The sequence below is a fragment of the Indicator indicator genome, chromosome 17 (genome assembly GCF_027791375.1).
Source record: "Indicator indicator isolate 239-I01 chromosome 17, UM_Iind_1.1, whole genome shotgun sequence".
NCBI lineage: Eukaryota > Metazoa > Chordata > Aves > Piciformes > Indicatoridae > Indicator > Indicator indicator.
In genome coordinates this window covers 18,618,682-18,644,235 of record NC_072026.1, presented here as the reverse complement: position 1 = coordinate 18,644,235, position 25,554 = coordinate 18,618,682, and the positions used below count along the sequence as shown (strand labels likewise).

The following is a 25,554-nucleotide window of genomic DNA, read 5'->3' as shown; positions in this document are numbered from 1 at the left end:
GCTCTTTAAAAAGCCCAACAAGACAAGCCAATTACGGCCTCTGAAACATTTTTATTTTTAGTTCCTTGTAATAGCAATTCATCCTCGGCTATGGTACATTAACTGGAAGGAACAAGAAGTAGTAAGGTTTTGGCATCTTTGTAATAACCAAGGGGCTGTGTTTACCAGGCTGTTAACAATGCAGGTGGCTGTTAGGCAGGGGAGGGGGCATCATGAGGACAGAGAGGGCCACCCACTTAGTGCCAGAGCAGGTCTCCTGAGTGCTTTAATATCATTTATTTCCCTGCAGTTTATTCTCAGAGAAACCAGAAAGAGTTTCTTTCTGGGCTAAATGCCTCACTTTGCTGAGGTGGCAGCGTGGCTCAGAGGAAGGGCTTTTCAAGATGTCTCACAGAATAGTGGGAGTTAAAGGGATCTCTGAAGATCATGCAGTCCAATCCCCCTGCTAGAGCAGGATCATCCAGAATAAATTACACTTGAACGTGTCCAGGCGGTTTTGGAATGCCTCCAAAGATGGAAACTCTACAACCTCTCTGGGAAGCCTTGTCCAGGACTCTAGCACCCTCAAAGTGAAGAAGTTTTAACTTCTGTTTTGGTGGACCTTCCTGTGTTCCACTTTGTGCCCATTGTCCCTTGTCCCGTCACTGGACACCACTGAGAGAATCTGGTCCCATCCTCCTGGCACTCACCCTTTAGATACTGATGAGCATCACTGAGATCCCCTCTCAGACTGCTCTTCTCCAGGCTAAACAGCCCCACGTCTCCCAGTCTCTTCTTGTGAAGAAGATGTTTCAGTCCTCTCAGCATCTTAGTGTCTCTCTGCTGGACTCCCTCCAGTAGATCATCTCTTTCTTAAACTAGACAGCCCAGAAGTGGACATAGTATTCTAGATGAGGTCTCACCAGGGCAGAGTAGAGGAGTGGGAGATCCTCCCTCGATCCCCAAGGATGAGTGTGGCACAGCAGGTTTTGAAGGGAGCTGTGCCAGGCTGAACTGAGCTGAGCCAAGCCAGGTTTACGACCCAATCACCACCTGGACCCTGCACATCATGCCATGGCCACTGAGGATATTGATGGTGGGAGGGAGGGAGGTCAGTCCTGCCTAGGTTTGCAGTCAGTCTGATGGCTGCAGGGTAGTTTTGTGGGCTGGAGAGCTGCATCTTCCTGTGCAAGTATGGAAAAAAATTAAAACAGGGGAAAATTGGTTTTGATAAACAGTTTTGCTGTGAGCAAACTCCCTTTCAGGCTTAGAATGGAAGCTGGCTGAGGCTGTCCTGGTAGCCAGCCGTCCCCTGCAGTCACAGATGAACAATGAAAATGGTGACAGGACGGGCACATGGGACAGCACAAGTGGCAGCACACCAGGCAGCATGTGCCTCCCTTTTACAGCCTGCCATTGCTGGGGAGTTTGCGTGGAAGCCAGGCAGGAGCTCCTTGCAAAGAGCTTCACTCCAGAGCTAGATGTGGATGTGCATGGCCATGTGCCAGGGATACACATGGAACTGAATCAGCCCTCCAGTGAAGCTGTAGGATGAAAATGTCTGTGAGGTGTGTAGGTGATACAGGAAGCCCTTGCTGCTTGCCCAAGAATCAGAAGAAATGGGGCTTGCACTGAGAAATGAGGCAGGGATGAGGTCCCTGTGTGTCAGTCCTGCCCTCATGGCTGCTCTTGCTGCTGCCACCTGCCACAGTGCTGGGCTTGGTACCAGTGCCTGGTTTCCTCCTTGCTAAACTACGAAGCAGGGAAATAGTGGGGAAATCCTCCAGCTGCCACTGCGAGCCCCCTCTCCACAGCCCTGGTGTGTCTCAGGGACTGCCCCTTCTCCAGGATGCAGAAACAGAGCAGGGTGCCTTCATGGTGGCCAGCTGGCCTGGCCCTGTTTCAGCATGCCATACCCATTGTGCCCAGCTGAGCCTAGCTGCCTGTTCTGGTGCCCAGCCCTGTTTTGGCATGCCCATTGTGCCCAGCTGAGCCTGGGTGCCTGTTCTGGTGCCCAGCCCTGTTTTGGCATGCCCATTGTGCCCAGCTGAGCCTGGGTGCCTGTTCTGGTGCCCAGCCCTGTTTTGGCATGCCCATTGTGCCCAGCTGAGCCTAGCTTCCTGTTTTGGTGTTCAGTTGTGTTTTGTCAAGCCCCCATGCCCCCCACACCCTGCCTGCCCTGAGGCTTGTGCCTGCCCAGGGATGCCCAGGCATCCCATCTCTCCAATGTGCCAAGCTGGCAGTGGCATCTCGTACCTTTGATATTTTTAACTCAGCTGCAATGATTTTTGGGTTTTCTTTTTCTTTTTTTTTTTTTTCAGTGACAAATCTGTGATTTCTCCTGTTCCCTACCAAATGCATCAGTCTGACCTGCCACTCCAGAAGGTGAATGACAAAGAGTTTTATTTAGCCCTAGCGACAGGAACATTTCAAAAAAAGGTTCCTCTCTTATATTTGTTTTCATTCCTAGTAGCAGGAGGCAGGGAAAGGACAATTCAGAAAGGTTTTTTAACAAATCTGTAAGTCATGCCCCATTACCCTGGGGCTGCTGATTAGATCCAGATTGTTTCTCGCATTACTTAGGGAGGGGTGTAGTCCACCCTGGAAGCTGCACACATGGATCCATTACACAGCTGAAAGGCCCAGGCATAGGTGATGGGGAAAATCTCTTTTATTAGGTTTGCTGGCTATTATGTCCCTGCAGGGAATTTTCCTTGGCATATGGAGGCAACACCCCCATGCAGAAGGCTGTGCCCTAGGGGGCTGGTACACTCGGCCTCACCTTTATTGGTGGGGACATAGGAGGGAGCCATCACCCCCTCTGCTCCAAAATCCCTCCTGTCCCAGCCCTGGCAGGGGCACTGGGCATCTGCTGTGGCATTGCCAGCCTCCTGGCTGCCCACGATCCAGGGAAGGTGTCTGTATGCCATCCCCTAGAAAGCTATGCCCCTCTTTTAGGTCACTATGTTGCTTTTCAGTTGATTAGAGGAGCAGGTGCCAAGTAGGTTCCTGCTCTGGCAGTGCTGCTGGAGAGCCCCCTGCGCCATGGCTACCAAAGAGCGTTTGGGTTATTGGTGCCATCTGAGTGTAAGGCAGGTTTTTTGTTATTGCAGTTTTGCTCTTCATAACCATACTGCAGATTTCTGATATGCTGACAAATTCAACTGGGTGACACTATTTGTGGCTTTCAGGAGTGTAATTATGGCTTCATTGCGTGTTGCTGCTCTCGGGATTCAATCTGGGTTTCTAATCCTATACCCTTTTTGGAAATCACATCACAGCAGCTCCTTTTCCCTTGCCTCTGATCCATTTTCAGACAAAAAAAAATGAGAAAGCCTGTATTTATTTGGGGAGGGGACAGGAGTTCAGCGTGGATTAGTGGGCTGGCCTGTGCTGTACTGCAGTCTGGTTTGATACTTCGACTCACTCTGATGAAGGAGGTGATGCTAAAGGATGAACTCTGGCAGTGATTTCTCAACAATTCCTTTTATTTCATCAAGAGAAAATGGAGGCTGGACTCAGTTCCTCTGGTGTTTAATAATGTCCATCAGAATCAAATGCCCTTTATTTAAGCTACAGCAGTAATTAGAGGGTCGGTGGTGTTAAGCAGCCATGGAGTCTGGCTCTGAAGAATGTACATTGTGCCTCATTAAATTTGGAATTAGTGTTTAAAAGGTCAGAAATAAATATTCTGTTTATATTTTGGGGATAGCAAATCTAAATGGATGCTGTGTTTGCACATCCTTGTCTCTGCTTTTTCCTGCTGAACTGAGCAAGGCACCGCTCCAGTTGGTTTAGGCAGCAAGCAGAGTGTCTGCAAAATAGCCCAACCCCAAAACCAACCCTGGTTTCATTGATCAAGGGCAGGAAAATGATCTGCTGTATTACATCTAATTATAAAACATCAATATCAGATGCTAAATGCACTTACTTTTTCAAAGACACTCTGTTGTTAGTTTACAGTTTGCAATCTGCTGTATTAGAGGCTTTAGCAGTGAGCTGGGAGCTGGCTGCATAGGGAGATGCCAGAGGTCAGATCCTTTTAACCTTTATTGAAGTCCTCCTGGTGACTGGTTCTTAAATGCTCATTAATAAGAGCTGAATTGCTTCACATTTTCCTCCTGTCTTGCCTGGGGCTGTTGATACAGCAAAGGTGCATCCCTCTGCCTCTCTCCCCTGACTTGCACTCCAGTGGAGCCAGCTGGAGCTGCTGGTGGGGAGTGGTGACCAGCTGAGTCCTTTCCAATGGCTCTGATCCCACGGGGGTCTCTGAGCCATAGCACAGCTTGGCTGTCAGAGGAGAAGCTGGTGGGCCCCTTGGGGTGACTCAGGCCTCTCTTGTCCCCCTGTGTTCATCAGCATTTCTGCCTTTCCTCCATGGTGGAAGCACCGGTAGCTATCTGGGTAGAGTTCAGGCAGGTGTTTAACCCAAAGCCTTGGGTTATGCTGCTCTCAGATCTGAAAACCACCACGCTGGGAAGCACTGATGCTGGAGAGTGAGGAAGTGGGAAATACGAGTCTGCGTCTTTCTAAGCTGTGGTGGTGGTGGTGCTCAGGACCCTCACCCATGGTTGCAGACATTGCAGATGCCATCATCACTGGAGCAGAGGTGGTGGCAGACACAGGGAAGGAGGATCAGAGCTCCTCAAATGGGTCAGACACTGTGCTGCTCATTCAGGCTGGCCTCCAGCCTCCAAACGGTTCTGGCTTCTGAGCAATGCATCCTCGTCAGCAGTTGGTAGCAGAGGAGCTAATTACCTGGTGTCACACACAATGGGGGAAAATCTCTCTGACAGTCTTTGTGATCTGCTCCCAGCCTGGAGCTGGCTCTGATGAGTCTCCTGCCTGTGTGTAGAGAAAGCCCAGCCGTGTTGGTGGGCGTCAGAACATCAGGTTGAGCCTGGCTGTTCCTCTTGGATCCATGGGGCTAGAGTGTGGTGCTTGGTGGGGTTGGTACCACACCTGTGCACAGCAGGAAGGAGTCTCAGACCACTGGTTTATTTCCCATAGGGTAAATAAGCAGCTTGATAAATGGTAATCGTAGGATCATAGGATCATAGGATGCTAGGGGTTGGAAGGGAACCTCTGAAGATCATTGAGTCCAACCCCCCTGCCAGAGCAGGACCATAGAATCCAGCACAGGTCACACAGAAATGCATCCAGATGGGTCTTGAAAGTCTCCAGAGAAGGAGACTCCACAACCTCTCTGGGGAGCCTGTTCCAGTGCTCTGGGACCCTCAGAGTGAAGAAGTTCCTCCTCATGCTGAGGTGGAACCTCCTGTGCTGGAGTTTATATCCGTTGCCCCTTGTCCTATCACAGGCTGCAAGGGAGCAGAGCCTGTCCTCTCCCTCCTGACCCCCAGCCCTCAGATATTTATAAACATTTATTAAATCCCTTCTCAGCCTTCTCCTCTCCAGACTAAGAAGCCCCAGGGTTCTCAGCCTCTCCTCATAGGGCATATGCTCCTGTCCCTTCATCATCCTGGTGTTGTCTTCTGGTATTCAGGGAGAAAATTCACTCTTGCAGAACCTTTTTTTGTTGTTGTTGTTAAAACTTGTTATCTTGATCTGAAAAGCACAGATTTTCCCACCAAGCAAAATGACAATTATGGAAAGATTTTATTGTAATAGCCACCATTGTGCTTTATTGTATGAAGTATTGATGGGTTTGTTCTTTTGGCATGGAGGCAAAGCAAACCAGGAACTGCAGTTGTGCATTATGAAACATTTCTGAAAAATAGTGTTACTTTAAAACCCCCTTCTTTCACCACCACCTCCTCTTTCCCACCATCTCTGCCCCTTTTCCACCCCCCCCACCCCCCCCCACCTTTTTCCCTCAAAATGCAGAGCACCTGGGCTCTGTTGGAGTCTCCTCCCACCCCAGGTGTGGCCAGTTGGCCCTCCCTGCCCACTCCTCTTTTTAATCCCTGCCAGGAAAGGCAGAGGCTCTAAACTGAGCCCATCTGGGCTGAGGATCCTCCTCTCATCAGTGGTGAGTACCCATGGTGCACACTGGGTGGTGGGTGGGGGAACAAAGGCCGGGGGGCCTGGTGGCTCCCCTGGTTTAGGTAGGAAGAGATTTGATTGCTCCTCCAATATTATCCATGGATTCTGGTTGGGCTTCCTTACTGGGGCTGAGCTCCTCTGTGTGGTGTCTTGGCTGGTTTAAGGTCTTGCCCCTGGCTCTGGGATGGGTGCAAAAATGGTGGTGGTGGAGTAAGAGGTGTTTAGGCAGGGTGGAGGATGGTGTAGAGCAAGCAGGAGCAGGGAAGATGAGGGGGAGGGGGAGCAAGAGCTGTTTTGGGAAGATGAAGGCTGGTGGTGGGGGAGGCAGGGAGGTTAAGTTAGATGATGGGACCGTAGAGGTCATCTGCTCCAATCTCCCTGCCTTTTAACTAGATTCAGCTCCTCAAGGCCTCATCGAATGTCCCATCATTGCTGGTGTGTACTTCATTCATGCTTCAAACTTTTCCTTGTTTCCCCAGTGCAGCTGGAGTGATATTATTTCATCTGCATGAATTCTAGATCACCTGCAATATAGGTCAAACCCTAAGAATTAAGTGCTGATGAGGCCTTCTTAGAGGCAGCAACAGTGTTATTGCAGATGCTGGAGCCTGGTATTGAGTGGCCCATGGAGAACAGGACCAACAACACAGGAGGACCAGAACAAGCAGTTTTACAAGCCTGGCCCTTCCTGCCTGCAGCAAGAAGGGAAGATCAGGGGAGCAGCACTCCTGGTGCAGATGTGCAACTTGATGCAAAGAATGAGGAGCTGTTGTGTGTTTCAGGAGGGTCTTCTGAAAGCGTAAAGGAGAGATGCATACTGCAGCCTTGGAGAAAGGTCTGCTTCACTTTTTAATAATAAAGGGTGACATGCAAGCTTTATTAACAAAGCACATGGTGGGGGAAAAAAGGCTCAAGGGATGACCCTGAAAAAGTGGCGCTAAATGTGTCATTTTTGTGCAGCTGATTTTGTGAAGGGTCCCTACATGCTTTGGCAGGAGGTTGCAGCAGGTTTACAGTAATTTGTAGGAAGATAGAAATGTTTTCACCCTGAAGTGAGAAGAAGGGCAAGAAAACCTGCCCGGAGATGCGACAGAGTTGGCTTCCAAGGCAGCGGCTGGCAGAGGGATGGATACCTGTCACTTTGTGTTGGGAGAGATGGGTCCAGCTTCCAACACCCATGGATTTTGCTGGGGGGCTGATGTGTGAACAGAGGAGCCAAACCCTCCAACTAGAGCCCAGATCCACACACAGCAAGGAAAGTTGAATTTTCACCTCCATGCAGTTTGGTCTGGAAAGAAAACAACCCACATTTCAAATTGCTGGAAAGAGTGAAGAGTGAGAGAGCCAGATCCTGAGCATCTGCCCTGAGGAAAGCCACTGGCAGGGATGGGGCTGCACTGATCTGAGCCTTCTGGCAGAGCCTAGGACATGTCCCCACCAACTCTGGGCACCCACCCCAGCCAGTGTCCTCTATTCCTCCATCAGCCCACAGCAGTGGTCGTGCCTGGAGTTGCTGCAGCCCACTGACCTTTCTGCTGGCGCTTGCATTAATTCCCCTTAAGCTGCCTTTGGATCTTCCAGGTTTATTTCTGTTTCCAAGGCAGAGAATGAGCAATGGCTAGAGCAGCACCCTGTTGCTAACGGGGAAGTCAACCTCCCCCAATGTCCAGGTCAAGAAGAGCTGTGCTGATGTTTGTACATTTTTTTTTTTTTTATTTAATGGAATTGGCAGTCCTCAACTGAAAGCAACCACTGGGAGGAAAAAAAGTTTAAAATTTCCTTGCTGATTGCTCCATTCTGAGCGTGTCTGTTGTTATATTTATATTTGTGTTGCTAAGGCAGCAGTTAAAAGCATTTTTCAAATTAGGCAGTGGTAAGCTGCATGCCAAGCCAGGGCTCTCTCTTCGACAGCATTGACACCACCATGCTTACCTCTGGGAAGCAAATCCTGAGCCCAGAGGACAGGAGGGTTTCTCTCCTCCATGAGAAGTGCAGGCTGGGACCACAGACACTGTGGTCAGTGTTACTTGATGCCTTAGCTGTATTGCTTATTCATAGCGCAGAGGCTGAGAGTCTGATCCTGAAGAGCATGAGTAGCCTTTATTTGTGTTATGATGAGGAGGAGATAACAATTGGCAGTGCTGCTTGGGAAGTCCTTGCCCTACCTGGCTCTGAACATGGAAGGGAGAGGTTGGGCTGGAGGCTGGGCTGCCCTTTGATTTCCACAGAGCAATGCTGATGAGTGAGAAAGTGCTGGTTTGTTTGCTTCTGCCAAAATAAGGAAGAGGATGAGGGCTGGCCTCTCAATGATGTGCTTTATGGAGAACACACTTTCATCGGTGCCAGCCAGCCTTACCTTTTCCCTCTTTTTTTGTGCTTCCACTTTGTTCTTCAGGCCTCATTAAGAGAGGGAGCGGATCCTTTCCCAATTAAAATGTTGACATGCCGGAGATGTTCTCCTTCCCTGTCATTTTGCCTCTGTTTGGAAGCACTTTGCAGGATGAACCAGAATTAAATCAAGAGAACTTCTATTGAATAACACAAGCTATAAAGCAGCCCTCCTCCATGAAAAATCTCATTTGTTTTTTTATTTTCCTGGTTTGATCCCAGAGCCTGCATGGAGATAACCTTGACAGATGATACCATGGCTGAGGAGAGGTCTTGCAAACTGCTGGGTTGCCTTGTACAGCAGTGGGACCATGCTGGTGTGGGCAGGGCAGGCAGCTCTTGCTGAGGGGGCAAACCCCCAGCCCAGGGAAGCACGTTTCCTATCCTTGTGGCCATGTCACTCCTTGTTATGTCCCAAAGCTGGAAGTAATTAGCTTTAGTCAGCTGCTTTCGCTGGTGCAGGGAATCCGAAGCCTGGGAACGGATGCTGTGACTGACCCCACGGGAACTCACTTCCCTGTGTGTGGACTCGCAGGGTTGCATTAAGTGATGTGGTGCAGAGCATCCCAAGCAGGGGGGGACATGTGGACTAGGGTGTCCACATGGGAAGGCTCCTGCTCCAGAGCATGGAACATACAGCAAGGGAAATTTGTGTGTCAGTGGATTATTTCGGTTGGACTATGATTTGGTCTTCTTCTTCAGTCATAAATCAGTTGGAAAGCTCCTGGTGATGTTGGGCAGAGGGGAATTCAGCATGAGGTCTGTATCTGGGCTGCGGCAGATCTGCTGGCAGCACATGCAGTTTCCTCAGCCTGCAGTGGATTTTCAGTGGCTCTGGTCAAGTGTTCCCTGCAGGAGGGCCCTGTGTATCCCTTGAGCCCTGAAGCCTGGGCTGTGGGGTGTCAAATGCTCTGAGCATTTTAAAGCTCTGTGATATACCTCTATATATTGACATTTGCTCTCTAAGTCGTTCCACCCACCTGTTCCTCTCCCAGTTTTCCCAGGACTGAGATGTGCACATGCAGAAATGAAGCCGATGGAGGGTAGTGGTGGGTGCAGAGGGTCTCATGCTGGACAAGGCAGCAGGGCTAGCAAGGGCGCAGAGGCAGTTGAGGCTCTGGGCTTGCTGAGCTGTTCCCAAATCCGTCAGCACTTTGTGATGGAGTGGGCTCTCTTGAGCAGGGATTTCTCTGAAACTGCCTCAGATCCCTCCTGCCCTCCTTCTCTCTGCTATCTTCAGAGCCTGTTTGCTGGAATCTCTTGTGGAGTTGCTGTTGGGGGGGGAACACTGTAGGGTGACGTCCTACCCCCTGCAATAGCAGTGCCAGGATTGATGGATAGACCCAGGATCAGTCATTTTCTGCAGTGTTTAAAGTCTTGGCCATTGTGTGTTTGAAAACTACATGTGTCCGTTTGCTCCCGAGCTCTACCCATCAAAGCCATGCTGCAGGAGCTGCAGGGACCAGCAGTTTGCGCAGTAAATCTCCTGCGTGACTCTCCAGCAGTAATTACTGTGTGAAAGTAATAACCGAGCTGTGCTGAGTGCTAGGCCAACTCCCCCGGCTCGCAGCTCCTTGCATGTTTCTCTCTGGGAGGTTCCTGTTTGGTAAATTGGATATTGTGCTGTATTTCAGAAAAGGTCACACTTAACCAACGCTGCCTTTGCTTTATTATCTTGGCAGAGCAATGTAACCTCTGCCAGGGAACGATTGGATTTCACGTTCGGCTCTGCAGCAGCGGCCCCGCTGCCTGCATCCTGCCATTGTGATTACGTTAGCAGCAGACTCTGCTTTCCTTTATTTATTGAGACATTAAAGATGCATGCATTTATTTTTACCATGTTCATAATTGCCATAAAAACAGGCCATAGTATCCCAGAGTGGCTCTTTGAGAAGGAGAGCAGTTGTGGGTCTGGGGTGAGGTGGAGTGGTGCCAGAGGGAAGGCAGGATGGGTCCGCTGGGGCAGGTGGCTGCCCATACTTCTGTTCTGGGAGGACACTGCTTTCAGCCCATGGAAGAAGAGCAGAGCAGAGTCTCCTCCTTATGCTGCCCAGGATGTCTGGAGTGACAAGGAACACCCCCCAGCTGATGTTAGTGGGAGACCAGATGGGATCCCTGCACATCTTGGGGGACTTTGGGTGAACTGGGGTACCTGACTCCTACAGAGACCTGCATCCTCATGGATCCTTGAAGCCCAGGAAGGATCATGGCCAGGCCATGCAGATTCCACCATGTTTTACCACCTGGCTTCCACTGTGGCTCACCATGCAGCTCCCACCAAATGCATCCTACCATGCAACAGCTATGGTATTCCATTTGCAGCTTCCACTATATCGCACCATGCAGCTCCCATGCATCCCCCTGTACAGAAACCACTGCATCCCACCCTACAGCCCCCACCATGTACCACTGTGCATCTCCCACTACACAGCATCCAGCACATCCCAGCCCTGAGTGGTAACACCTTGCTCTCACTTCTGGGTGCTTGGTTTGGTTCCTTGCCTGGTGCAAGCAGCAGGAATATGGGGCTATGTAATCTAGGGCTAAAGGACAGTGTTTCAAGTGCAGACTGAGCCAGTGGGTTTTGATTGCAAATGACAAATCCATTAACTTTTCTCCCCTGCTTTCACTCCCCTTCAACTTTTAAGCATGTCACCCATTGTTTGCTTTTTTTTATTAATAACAGAGCCCACTATCTCTGCAAATGAAATGATGTAAAACAAAGAAAAGTGCCTACATTAAATTCTCTGGCAGGGGATTACCTTGCTAGCATTTACATATCTATGCAATAAATATTTTAAAATGTTAATTATACACTAATAAGAAAAATACCTTTTGAACTTTCTGTCAAATTGACACACAGAGAACCAAGTCCATCAGGGAATTAAAAGCAATTAGTTTTGTAACACAGCATAGTCACATTGTTTCCTCTCTGCAAATTGTTCTGTGGTCACCAGACAGCTTTTTTTTTTTTTTTTTTTTTTTTTGGTGAAAGCTGGGGGAAAGACCAACAGGGACTGGAATTTTCTGCACCCTGCCCTGTTCCACTTGCTGGGGTCTGTCCCATGCTGGGATACAGGCTGGGTGATGAGTGGTTTGAGAGCAGCCCTGCAGAGAAGGGTGCTGGTTGATGACGTGCTTGACATGAGCCAGCAATGTGTGCTGGCAGCCCAAAAAGCCACCCATGTCCTGGGCTGCATCAAAAGAAGCATGGCCAGGTCAAGGCAGTGATTCTGCCTCTCCTCTCTGCTCTTATGGGGACTCTACCTGGAGTCCAGCTCTAGAGCTCCCAACACAAGGACGTTGAACTGTTAGAGCAGGTCCAGAGGAAGGCCATGAAGATGATCAGAGGGCTGAAGCATCTCCCCTGTGGGAACAGTCTGAGGGATTTGGGGCTGTTCAGCCTGGAGAGGGGAAGTCTTCAGGGAGAGCTTGGAGAAGCCTTCCAGTACCCGAAGGGGGCTACAGGAGAGCTGTGAAGGGACTTTTTATAAGGGTTTGTAGTGATAGGACAAAGGGCAATGGTTTTTGAATTAGAGCATATATTTATATATATTTTATATATTTTATTTATATATATATATTTATTTATATATTTTATATATTGTATATTTTATTTATATATTATATATTTTTATTTATATATTTTATATATATTATATATTTAAGTTAGACATCAGGAAGAAGTTCTTTACTATGAGGGTGGTGAGACACTGGAACAGGTTGCCCAGAGAAGTTGTGGACACCTCATCCCTGGAAGTGTTTAAGACCAGGCTGGATGAGGCTTTGAGCAACCTGGTTTAGTGGGAAGTGCCTCTGCCCATGGCAGAGGGGTTGGAACTAGATGATCTTTAAGGCCCTTTCCAACTCAAATCATTCTATGATTCTGTGAACCCTCCCATGGGGCTTGCTGCTGGCTTTCTCCTGGCTGTGCACTTCCTGCTGTTTCTAGGTGTGGAGAAATGAGACTTGTAACCATCTCCCTTTTCTTTTCTTCCTTCCAGACTGAAAACTACTCCTTTGATTCCAACTACGTGAACAGCAGAGCTCATTTAATAAAGAGGTACGTAGGCTCTCCTGAAAGTGCTTGGGTTTGCCCAGCCAAGCCCTGATTATTTAATGTTCTTCCTTACTGCGTTACATACCACTTACTTTTTTTTTTTAATATGCAGAATGTTTCAAGAGTAATGATTTGGTTTTAAAAACAGTATTTACTGCCTACCAAGTCCAATTGCCCTTGGTTCTCACTAAAGGCAAGTCTTGTTTTCTTCTCTTTGACTCCCTCGCACCGGGAAGTTGCAGTGAGTTAGGTGGAGTGCTGTTACCCTGACAACTTTCACATTCACAGAGTTTATCCTCTTTGAATACACAGGAATAACATGATAGACTTGGGTGGTGAGATCTCCCTGCCATGTGAGCTGAGGGAAGAAAAAGCAAATAATCTTGTTCGGGGGGGCAGGTAATTGGGTTGGGTACACGCTCACTGGTTTTGTTTGAATACCAAGGCAAAACAGCACTTTGTTAGGTTTTTGTTCTTCCATGGGTAGAAAGGAAATCATCAGTTCAATTGCCATTACCCTTGAGGGAATGTAACCCTTTGGATACAACATTGTTATCCTCAGATCTTAGCACTGGTGCAGTCAAGACTCAAGGAAGTTAACACAAGGGTCACATGGCTGAACCCACTGGATGTTGTTAACCCAGAGGTGAGCATCCCCCTGCAGGGCAGGTGGCCAGGCTTGCCTTGGCATTCCTGGCTGTTTGTGAGGCAGGGAAAGGCACAGATACAGCTCAATCAATACTCATCAGGAGGCCTGCAGGGCCATCTCCCCATGCAGAATGCAGTTGCAGGAGGTGGCCAGCAGCACCTTGCTCATGTTCCCTCTTCTCCCTGGGGACTGGCCAAGGTGTGTGACCAGTAAGTCAGAGCTGTCTGCTCATGCCTGTGCCCAGTGGGTTTGTGCTCAGGGTCTCTGCAGAAGCCATCGTGGTAGCAGGGGTGTAATGGAGAGCAGCAGCCGGCCCTGAACTGTTGAGATCTGATACGAGCAGTAAGAAAATCCAATTATCTGCCTGGCTGAGATCCCATTTGTTTACATCTTAAAAATGTAAGGAGTAAGGGAGCTGTGAGCACATTGTTTAAGCAGCTCGGGTTCAGCTAGTGAAGGGCAGGTGTATTTGCCTACGTGGCTCATGATGTTTAACGATGCTAATGCCACTGCAAGAGCAATGGTTTGCCTGTGCTGTGCTGCTCCTTGCCAGAGAGTCTGCAGGCAGGCTGAAAAAAAAACGAACCACCACCCAAATCTATAAATCTTTCCTGGTTCACACCTAAGATAAAGACAAGCAGTGCTCCTGCCTGCCGCAGCGGGGCTTACTCCCCAGCTGTATTGTTTGGGAAATGCTGCTGCTGCTGCCGATTCCCTGAGATCTGCCCATCCTTTAGAGAAGTGTCAGCCACAGAAACGTGTCGTGTGGCTGCTGCATTATGATCTGGTTCACTGCAGGGAAGATGTATGTGTTGTAACATGGGTTGCCTGTGCATTATGAGCAGCAGCTCCATGTAGGACAGCATTTCCCTGCGCTTTCTACCTTTGTCTTCTATTTTAAATACAAGGAGTGCTGTGCAGACATCTAAGAGCAAAAAATATTTTCTGTAACACACTCTGGCATCATTTTCATCCTTTGCCTTTATGAAGAGGTTGTAGCTCTTCTATCTTTGGTGAGTGACTCTCCTCAAATGCAGCACTTCAATTAATCTATTTGTACTTTTCCTGTGTTGTCTGCCTGCCTCTCTGGCTCATCTACGCGCGCACAAATGAATTGTAGATTTGTGGCGCTTCCTTAACTTAAAATTCTTTGATGTCTCGTGGAATCAAAGTCAGTGGCTTCAACAGGGACATCTTTATTTAAAAGGTAATGTTTGAAGGTTTACCAATTTATATGTATTTCAGAGCTCCCCCCTCACGTGCTTTTTGCAAAGCGTCTGATGGTAGGTGGTCTGCTTGGTTTCCGTGGAGACGCAAAAGGGCTTTTCAAAGTAATGAAAATCTCCAGCTCTTTGGTGCTTTGAAGCCCAGGCCTCATCTTCCACCAACGTTTCACACCACATCAGTCACTGAGAAAGTTTTGGGGGCGTGGGTGCAGATGGATGCCCCCCAGTGGGTGCAGACTTCCTGTGCCAGGCTGGCTATGGAAGGAAGCACGGAGTGGGTGGCCCCAGGGATACCCTGATGGCTGTGATACCTATGGCAGACACATCTCAAGATGTCTCTATGGCTTGCTCCAGCTGGTGTCCTAGGACATCACCCCTTGCAGGGCAGTGGGGAGCAGCAGAAGGATACCCAGTGCAGCCGGAAATAAACTTTTCACTCCTTCCAGTCTAGCAGCAGGGTGCTGTGGAGTGATGCTCAGCCCTCAGGTCCCCCTAGCAGTGGCTGCACTTTTAGGGGGTGTCAAGGAATTCAAGTGGTAGCAGATCTGCTTAGAACTGTGTGAATCTGGACCCAGAAACGACCAAGTTATTTTTAAACACAAGAATGGCATCATCATCATGAAAAGAAAGGAAGACTATTGTTGTCAAACTTGAAGTGATTAGGATTTGTCCTGTAACCTAAACAATTAGGGTCTAGATCCTGTGTAATTTCAGTGTAAGGTAACTTGAGTGAGCCTGGCTGTAAAACCAGCTCATTTGATATATATGTTTAAAATTTTATTTTCAAATCCTGCTTCACTCTTGGCTTCCATGATAACAACAGCAGCCTGACCCACAGGCTCTCACCATGCCATGGGCAGAGCAGCCTGTGAGGAGGTGCCAAGTAAGAGGTGCTCCCTCCATATCCCCTGCCCCAGCTTTCCATGCTGTGGGAGCAGTCCCATTGCTGCCACTGTGTGTTGGGGATGGCAGTGGACCTCCTCATTCCTGTGGGGTGTGAGGTTGAGTGGTGGCAGCTGCAGGACTCACTGCAGTGCTATGGGGTGGTGGAGGCCACCTTTTCCAACCAGGTCAGTCATGGATGTGTTTCCCCCAGCAGTTCCACATTCAAGGACTTGGAGGGGAACAGTCTGAAGGACAGTGGCCATGAGGAGAGTGACCAAACGGACAGCGAGCATGATGTGCAGCGGGGCCTCTACTGTGACACGGCTGTCAACGACGTACTGAACACCAGCGTCCCCTCCATGGGGTCCCAGGGCCCTGAGCAAGGTGAGCCACTGCCATGCACCCTGGTGAGCTGCACACCTGATCCCCACATGCCCCATCTGATAGATCCAGTGCTGCTGTGGTGGGTGTACAGTAAGGATGCTTAGTACTTGCTGAGGATAACGCTGAACATCCTCAGAGCGCTGGGGAGATAGAAATTAATCTTCACGCCACGCCTGTCAGGTAAGCAAGCAGCTGGGATTATCCTCTATTTCACAGGCAGAAAACCCAAAGCCCTGAGCAGCTGCCTGACAGTGAGTGAGCAGCAGAGTTGGGATTAGGGCTGGAATTACCGGTGCTGTGCTGTGGGCTGCTGCCTGCTGGTGCTGCTCTCCAGAGCACAGACAGTGCTGTGCCCTTCCCGTGCTCCTCTCACTGCCCAGCTCCGGAGCTTGTACGCAGGCGCCGTCCTGGCAACTTCTTCAGAAGGTCAGCAGAGCATGTAGGCAATTAGTCAGGCCACCCACGAGGGATGAGCTCAGGCCAGTGGGCGAGGGTTTGTGTTTTCCCCCCCAAATAGGCAGCGGGGTTTCAGCTCTTACGCATCCTCACGCATAGGGGTGAAGTCCTGCTCTGAAACCAGACTGGTATTTGCTGGAGGAAAGAAGTCAGAGAAATTCAGCTGAGCCCAAGCCGTCATTTGTACTTGGGCATGAGTGTTGCTTTTAATGTCTGACGGATGCAAACATCCTATGCAAACATCCTGTCTTTTTCAATTAAGAAGCCTGAATGCAGCTTGGTGCTCGGGCGCAGGGGAGCCTCAGGGCGCTTGGCTATATCTTGAGATAAGCGGTAGCTGAGGCTCGACTGGAAGCCCCACTGCTAAAAGACTTAAGGATATGAAAACAAAATGCTGTGATTATGAACTGGTCTTCAGCTGTTTAATTCAATTCATAGCAAACATCATTAAAAGCCTTTGTTTTGCTGTCATAAAAGAGTCAAACGGGGGAAAGAGAGTTCTTGCCATCTGCGCCGCCGAATGCTTTGTGGTTTTTTTTTTTTCTTCTGGAGAGAAGCTGATCGCTGTATTAATTCTCGATAGAGTCTGTTAAATGGCTATAGTTAACCCTGTAAGACTCTGGGAGGAGGGGAACGCAGAGGTCACCTACCCCTTCCACACTGCCAGCCACGCTAATTGGAGAGGGATGGCATCCGTAGTGATAATGTATTTCCAGACAACCCTACTGTGGCCACAGATGAAAAAAATTAAACATTTATATAACTGTACAGTGGCAGTTTAATTCTCGGCGGACCGGCGCCGTGTCAGAGAACGCAGGCTGATAGCTATCATTTATTATTCTTCTATTACAAAGAAATGCTTTTTCATTTCGATCAGGAGAGGGTTTCCTGAGATGTGTTTGCAGTAAGGGATGACTGTAGGAGCAAAAATGTTCATAATTGATTCCTGTCCTGTTGAATGGTCTCAGCAACATCTGTTAATTTTTTGTCACATTTCTTCAGAAAAAAAAGAAAAGGAAAAAAAAAATCCAATCTCAATGGACTGCAGATAGGGTTTTACAGAGATTACATTCCTGATAAGGCTGCGTGCTGGCTCTGTTGTGCACCAGATAACAATGCAAATAAGTTAAAGAGGATGAGTTGGAGGCAGAGCTTGTCGAAGGAGTCAGATGGAAATAAATACAGTCCAATCCGCTCTAACATACTCAATGGATGTAAAATACCCCCTCAAAAATCATGAATATTTCCCCAAAGGCAACCTGTGTGTTTGGCTTCCAGTCTCACGATGGCCAGAGGCTCGGTGCTCTTGGCTCTGGTTTATTCCTGCCAGTGCTACATTACCAGTCCTGTTGGACCTGGAGCAGTGCAGGCAGGGATGTTAGCAGCTGCTCACAGAAGCTGCAAAAAAAGGTTATAGAGAATATTTTCTGAGCTGATTTGTTGAGCAGAGACTGCAGAAAATAATCAGAAAAATTTAAATGCTGAGATGATGGTGATAACAGCAGTTCCTGTGTGATTGAAGTGCTGGTTTTGGAATGCTACTTTTACACCATTGTGGGTCAGAGTGGCAGGGCAGGGAGGAAACACAAGTTCAGTGCCAAGGATCTGCAGAATCTCAGGGCTGACCAGTGCCCCAGGCACACAGTCTTCGGCCCAAGGGATGCCTTACAGCTCATGTCCCTGTGCTTTGCCTTGTCTCATCATCGCTGCCTGAACAGCATCTCTTATAATCTCAGAGAGATGTGTTGGGAACAGTCATTGGAATTGGTTCATCAATGTTACTGAACTCCTGCCTAACAGCCCAGCAAGGTGCCCTCATGGCCAGGCTTCACTGGCCTTGGACTAAGGCTTGTAACACCACAAATCCTTCTAAACTCTTAGACTTTATTCAGATGATTTGGAAGATTTCGTCTGCTTGGTGGGTAATCCTGGATCTGCTGAGGCAAGATGCTAGTTGACAGGAATCTTTACAGATTGAGGGGAGAGGACAATCCTTCCATGGTGGTACTGGGGAGTTAATGTGGACCTGTCTGGCCTGCCTCCTTCGTCTACTGAGGTGCTGGATTTCTTGCAGAAAGAGGTAGGCATTGGGTAGGCATGGATCAGTCCAAGCCCCTTTAGAACACTGAAACCTGTGTGTGAGCCCAGCACATGGCTGTGGCAGCCCCAGGGACCAACTGCAGATGTTCAGGTGGCTTCTGAGCCCTCTATCCATTCACTGCCATTTTTGGGTGGGAGTGATACCAGCTATCAGTCCCGCTGGCAGGAGCCCTTTCTCTTTCTCTGGAAATGACCCAGATTTCCATAAAAACGCCAAAGCATAGTGTGGAAGGTGTTGAGCTTTAGTGGGCTGCAGCAGGTCATCAGAAATACTGCCTGGAGCTCAGCCATGCTGCCTATTTTGGGATTAGGACTTCTGCCCAGTCCCTCTTTACCTCAGGATCTTAATTATTGATTATAAATTCATCAGCTGAAAAGATGGTTCTAATATGTACCCAATTTGGAGTTCATTATCGCCCAGGATTGTTTTCCTTCCCTTGCTAATTGATACCAAATGAGATGCTGGGGAAGGCGGGCACCGGCACCACTCCACCTTTCACAGTTGCCTCGCTGCTGTTTAATTGTTTGTTTATTTGTGGAGGTGTTAAGCTCTGCTAGAAGTTTATCTGTGCTCCTTGCCTAACAGCTTTCTCTGCTCAACTTCCAAACAGATTGGTTTGAGAAAGAGACATTTTCAAGTGGCTGTTGGATCTCAGTAGCATTTTGGGTTGGCTGAAGACGACTGATAAGGGACAGGGATAAATCCTGGGGTTTCCCTTCACATCTTGTCCTATTTCACTGCAGTATGGGGTGAATTTCCTCTGTGTCCTGGTGTAACTTTGACTTAAAATCCAGCACTGGAGGAAACCCTGATTTCCAGCAAGGAGGTGGAGTGTGCAGTGGTGCTGGGCAGGAGACCCACCACTGTGAGTCTCCCCGAGGACAGCAGCGGGTGATACCAGCAGCCACGGGAGCTTTGCCATCAGGTTTGAAGCTCCTGATGCCTGTTCCTCCCAGGAAGGTGGGGAAATCTCAGCATGAAATGTTTTCTAACAGTGCAGAGCATGGCAGTGCTTTTCTTGGGAAATGGCAGCACGGACCAGATGTTTCGCAGGGTAATTGAAAATTCCATTTTATCAGAAAGCATTTGCTGTCAAAAAGTTTTATCTTTACTTCAACAAAGAGGTTGATTAGATCCCTCAGGACCTGAATTAGCATCTTTGAGGCTAGATAGTCTGTTTTGTGATTCAGGTAGTTATTCCTGCCTTGGTTTTGCTCATACTGGAACTTTTTTTTTTTTTTGACATCCCTTTGCCCTCTTGCAAACATGCTGTTTGTGTAGGTTGTATTCTTTTGGTTTTGTGGGTGCATTTGGGCACTTAGATCTGCTTTTTTCTGTCACCTTTTTTTTTACCTTGCCTTGAGCCAGAGCCATACTTGTGCTCTGTAAGTCATGGGAGCTCATGCCAGCATAGAAATTAAAAAGGAACCATTTCAAATATGTGCTTTTAATGTTAGAAGGAACAGATTTCAAACTTGTCTTAACTCCTAGTGCCAGCCAGTATTTTTGCCATCAGTTGTAGAAGGAAGATCGTTGGCCCAGTGAAGCAGTGATTTGCCGTTCAAGATAAAAATAGAATCTAAAAGAAAATACAAAAATAATCAACACACACAAATCATAAAAAAGCCCATGTTAGAAATAGTCACCACAGCCATAAAATAGTGAAAAAAGCTTTAAAATCAAAGAGAGGGGGTTTTTAAGCAATGTCAGTAATGTGTCTCTACAGAGAATTGCTTCTAAAAGCATTGCTTCCATTTTTCTGGTGCCAGATCAGCAGTAAAGGCTGGCGTGAAATGTCATCTGGAAAGACCTGATCCTGCATATATTTCCACATTTGAGTAACTTTGCTCATATAGGTGGTTTAATTGTGTCTGAGTCTCATAAACTCCAGCGAGATGAAGGGTTCTTTGAATAGAAATGAGTGATATTCAAATGCTTCCATTAAGTCTTCTTTATACTATTGCACAGTATAGAAACAGGCTTGAAAGTAAAGGAGAGCTGGGCACTGAAACTTTTCTTGCTGGTTCCATCCCAAATTATTCAGATACATCGTCATTTAGGGGATCAGGTTTTATCTGGAATATTCCAATTGGTTCTTATGCTCATCTCCATAGTATCTGGGTGCATTTCAGTCATGAATTGAGAACATGACTAATGGTATTAACTGGAGGCAAACACAGGTATTAGAAACTGTTGATTTTTTAAGCTGATTTCCAGCAGTCGTTCCACCTGCAACTCCCTTTTACTCTGCAGAAAAGCCTTTCTGTAGAGCCATCTGTACATGGAGACCTAAGTGACATATTCCAGGGCTTTGGAGGCTGGAAATACTGATGCATTTCCCTGGAAGCTTCTACAAATTAATCAAAATACCTACTTTCTGGTGTTCACATATGCAGCACAAGACATAGTCTAACATTCAGATGTGAGTGACAGCACATCCCTTAAGATGGATAAAGGCTGTAAGCTTTCTTTGCAGGGCGATGTCAGTTATTACAGCTCTCCTGGTTTCTGTATTGTTGCACAGCTCTCTCAGTAAAGGAGCCTCTGTGAGCTCAGTGGTGCTCCTGCAGTGACCAGCCTGGAGGGAGCAGTCAGCTTTTCACAGTCCTTTGAAAACCCAGAGAAGGATTTTTGTGATGAGTGGTTAAGCTGGGCTTTGGGAAGAGGAGCTGATTGTCTTATGATTTCTACACTTTTAAATGATTGTGTATTGAGGATCTAAGTCAGCTCATGGATGGCCATGTGGTGGTTCCTGATGCTTTTGTCCATGTTCTCTCCACCCTGCCCAAGCACCCGCTCATGTGAATGTTGCCTGACTGGGCTCACAGGGACATGTAATATCTTTTTCTTACACTATTTTTTATGATATTTTACAATGAGAGTTCTGAAACACTGGAGCAAGTTGCCCAGACAGGTGCTAGATGTCCCATCTCTGGAAGTATTCAAGGTCAGATTGGACAGGGCTCTGAGCAACCTAATCTAGTTAGAGATGTCCCTGTTCGCTGCCAAGTGGATTGCACTAGATGACCTTTAAAGGTCCCTTCCCATCCATAGCATTCAATTAGTCAATGACCTTTTATTAGACCAGCGAATGTACCTGAAAGAAAAGCTATCAAGCACTCAAACTAACAATTCTCCCTTCAGGGCGACCCTTGTTGTCACCAGATACGCTGAACTTTGCTCCACCATCAGTGGGTAGCCTGGACAGGCAAAGTTGGGCAGTGGGTCAGCCTCAGCTCCCCTCACCACCACACTGTGTCACAGCAGAGCAGGGCAGCAATCACTCAAGGAGGTATAAGCCACACACACATTGACACTCTGGCTGGCACGAACAGATCCCTCATGTTGCTTCTTCCTTAAGGTTGTACCTCTGAAGTATTGATCATGGCTTAGAGAAGTCCTTGCTGGAAGCTGATGGTGGGGCAAGGGTGACGCTGAAGTCATATCCATAGCAGTAGATGATTGCCAATCCCTTTCTGCAACAGCAGAACTAAATAAGAAACAGATGTGTGGCCTCCTTTGTTTGCATGAGAAGCATTATATCTCACATTCCTGGCACTCTTTCTTCAGTGTTAGGGTTCCTTCCATCAAAGATAATTCTTGCAGTTACTCAGTCCAGGGTCACAGGAGTTATTTACTTGAGCAACCTTTAGATGCTCAAGTCCTTTCCATCGAGGCACAGAAAACACTCACCAGATGTGAACACATTTTGGCAACTTTGTGAGGAAAGTGAAAACTTGGATCCATATCCCACTGTGTAGGTTTGTAACAGATGAATGATCAAACCAGAAAGTTGGAGGGTTTCTAGTGTTTTACTGTACTTTTTAATGAGATTTTGTCAAATTTAGTTATTGCTTACCCGTGTTTTTTGCTGGGTGACTGGAGAGCAATTTATAGGAGACAGGGAGAAGTGATATTTCTGATTAGAGAGTTTCAGCTTCTATTTGTGCTTGGTTTTGTTAACTGCTGCTCAACTCCAGCCCAAGCAGAAGGTTCTCAGAGAAGATCTTTGTCAGGATTCAGCTGAAGAATGGGGCAATGCTAACCCTGGCTCTCTCAAAGCATCCATTTCCAAACCCACTACACAATACTGGGATTTTCAAGTATTTGTAAGATAAATAAACAGTTCAGTCAAGCTTGCAGCTTCCTTTTCACTTTTAAACAAGCCAAAAAAAGGCTTTTTATTTTTTCCCCTTCTGCCAGTATCCTCTAAGGAAACCATTAACACTTTGTGTCTCACAGCAGTTAAGACTAGCAAAATGGTCAAGGTAATGACCATCATATTTAACAGTAGGGAAGGTATACGAATAAAACCAAACCTTCTGCTAACGCAGCAAGGCAGCACTTCCCTATCTCCTCCTGTAATCAATCTACATCGTTAATGACTCTGAAAACAGACTGAACTGCTGGGGCTGGCACTGGGAAACTTGCATTACAAACTAACCAGCTCTTATTAACCTTTTGGTGTTTCCTTCACAACACTAATTAGAGCCAAATAAAACTACTGTTTGTGAAACTCTTCAAGTTAAAATACAATTTTCACAGGAAATATGGTAAACTCCAAAGCTCCTGTTTGCTTGGCCTTTCTTTTTAATGATGATGGAGGATGGCTGTTACTTGTTCAACAGAGGCTTACATGATTAATGCTGCAATGTTACTGTAATTAAAACAGCAAAAAAGGATGTGATTGGAGCCCGTGTAATCTACAGACATCTCGGCATTCTGGTGGCAGAGCAGCTCTAAGTGTTGCAAAGAGGAATCATAAAAATTTATTCTAATTAAAATTGCCAGATTGACTAAACAACAGGTGACTTATGTAACTTGCATGACTTGCTCTCGGGGTGAGAAATCATCTGAAATCAGTGAATTATACAAAGCTGTCTATTATTCTACTAAATGGGAAAGTGTGTGCTTGCCATGGCAACCCACATCAATTTTTTGCAGCCACTGGAAAATACAGGGCCCTTTATTAAAGGAATAATCACCACAGACAGCACGCTGACCCTCGGCTCTGCGGGCACGGGCTGCGTGGACAGCCAGCTTTGGAGCAGCTTTTTGGGCACAGGCCGTGGCCACCAGGTTAACCCCATCCCGCTCTATGGGAATGCACAGCCAGCAGCTCAGGGGTGACCGGGGCACGGGACTGGATATACGACTTCAGGGGAGTTGGGACAAGTTGGGTGCCTGGGTTTTTCCTCCCCCCAGAAGAAGTGCGATTAAATGTGTAAGGGCAGTAAAGATCTATCATTTGGACCTCTCTTAATTAGGCTTGCAGAGAGCTGTAGGGCACGGGTCTGCATTCTCACCTGGGTGCAGGGGAGGGGGCCCACCCGTCTCTGAAATATGGGCGTCTAAACTGCTCCAGTTCCAGCAGGTAACTGCTGAAGGGAGACGTACCACTGGGTTTGTATGTAGGTTGTTTTACTAAATGATCTATGTAATAATATATAAGTCAAAACTCTGTAATAATTGGCACCTAATAGCAAAGAGAACATACAGCTTTTATCCATCTTAAGGGAAGTGCTGCCACTCAAAACTCAGGAGTGCTATGTTTTATTTCTCATACAGCATATATGAATGTAAGAAAGTAGATCTTTTTAAATGGGTCATAGAATTATGAAGAAGTTTGGCAGCCTTTCCTCACACATAGGTATGTGGTGGAGCAGGCTGGGCTAGGAAGCAGGAGCCCAGACTGTGCCAGGCCCTGACTGGGTTGGTGTTGCCTTTGCTCAGTGATTTCTCTTTCCATCCTGCATTTAACCTCTGTGTCTGTTTGGAAAATAAGTTATTCCTAGCAAGTATATTACAGATATATGCTAGCTACAATGTGTATAATCACAGTAAGCATAATGTGACCCTGTTTTTTGCTGAGTATCTGTAATAGTAATGATCAGCTTCCCCACTCTCAGCATTAGCTCTCCTGGTGTTTTTATTTTTCAGCAGAACCCCTTTTCTGTTCCATTTTTCTTATTGTATTTTTACCCTGTTTCAAGTGTGGAGAACAACTTGCTTTGTAAGGAGCTTCATTAGCTACTCACACGTTATGTTTCATTAGCAATATGCCCAGCAGGCTGCGGGTGACAGCACAGGGTGAAGGGTGACTGGCGGTCACCACTGTGTCACTTCACCTTCGGGCAGTGACAGTCACATTCAGAGCAGGCAAATTGAGATGGGTTGGGCTCAAGGCCTGGGTGTAGTAGACAGGAAAACATCTGGATATGGGGAATGACTGTCTGTGGTGAAAGCAGAGCTTCATCCTGAAGAAATCCTTGGGTTAGCATCAGTCCCTGTAGCAAAAAGAAAACTGAACCACACACACACACCACACAACAAAAAAAAAAAAAGAAGAAGAAAAAAATCCTCTCTGAATGGAAGCGATAGGAAATGAAAATTGCTGAGATATACTGTCATGTGGGTAGTGGTGCTACCAACCTTGTGCTGCAGTAATTACCTCTATGCGTGCAATTTGTGCTCAGCTCTGACTGATTTCCCACATCATCCGGTGCCCAGGCTGTATTCAATCAGTCCCAGCTGGAGAAAACTATCTTGGATCATTTGGTGAGATTTCACCACAGATGCTACCTTGTGTCTTACGGAAGCACTTGAGAGCTGAATGCCACACAGCCTCCCTGGCACATGGCTGGAGGTGTGGGGACAGTGGTGGGGGCTTCTCTGTGGTGAGGGGGGCTGGCTTCAAGGCAGGGAGTTGCTTCATCCTGTGGGGTGCTGAGCACCTGTGGCTGAAGGGGGTTAAAGGTGAAGAGCTTGTGGCCTTTTCTAGGGAGAAGAATTTGCTCTGCTGAGCATGTGCTGGAGAAGGTGGATTTGGTGGTTGTTCTTGCATTGGTTTATGTGGGAAATGAGAGCAAAGAATGTTGGTTGGGAATTTTATGAGAAGACCAAGGAAGGTGGGTGTCCCCATCACTTGCAAACCAAAATAGGCCATGAACTTGAATCCTTCTGACTGCTTTGGAAGTGTTTGGTTCATAAAAGGGACAAGGCAGGAGAGTGACTGATGCAAGTACAGCTGACGGTACTGCCTCATCTGCTGGGACACCTTCTCCAGTCAGCTGGTTTCACAGGTGAAGTGAACTACTCCTGAGACAGGCAAGGAGCCTCCAGATTTGCCCTGCAAGAAGAACTTTCTGAGTTCAACTAGCTGCTTCTGGACTTGATACAGCTCAGTGAGAAGCTACAAAGGGGTGACTTCAGTTCAGGAGAAGGAATCGGGCTAGAAACTGGAGCCAAAAGCACAGGTAATAATAAATCAGGAAAAGCCAGAGAGCCAGAAGCATTTTTTGTGAGCAGTAGGTGCCTTAGTGGAGGGTATAAATACATCTGCAGGGATAGGGTGCCAGGTGGGTGCTGGGTGGGCACTATATATATACTGGGCTTTATTTTCACTTTGTGATTAGCAGCT

At 47.4% G+C, this 25,554-nt stretch overlaps 1 protein-coding gene across 2 annotated transcripts in view; it reads left to right on the top strand.

Moving 5' to 3' along the window:
* Window positions 1-25,554, top strand: part of PCDH19 (protocadherin 19) — a 58,958-nt gene that overhangs the window by 18,907 nt on the left and 14,497 nt on the right. The window contains exons 3-4 of one of the 2 annotated variants that reach the window (XM_054388641.1): window positions 12,378-12,436; window positions 15,408-15,577. In XM_054388641.1, the coding sequence (XP_054244616.1) occupies window positions 12,378-12,436; window positions 15,408-15,577 (229 nt within the window). Of the gene's footprint in view, window positions 1-12,377; window positions 12,437-15,404; window positions 15,578-25,554 lie in introns of both variants that reach the window. The other variant, XM_054388640.1, reaches the window with a different exon arrangement.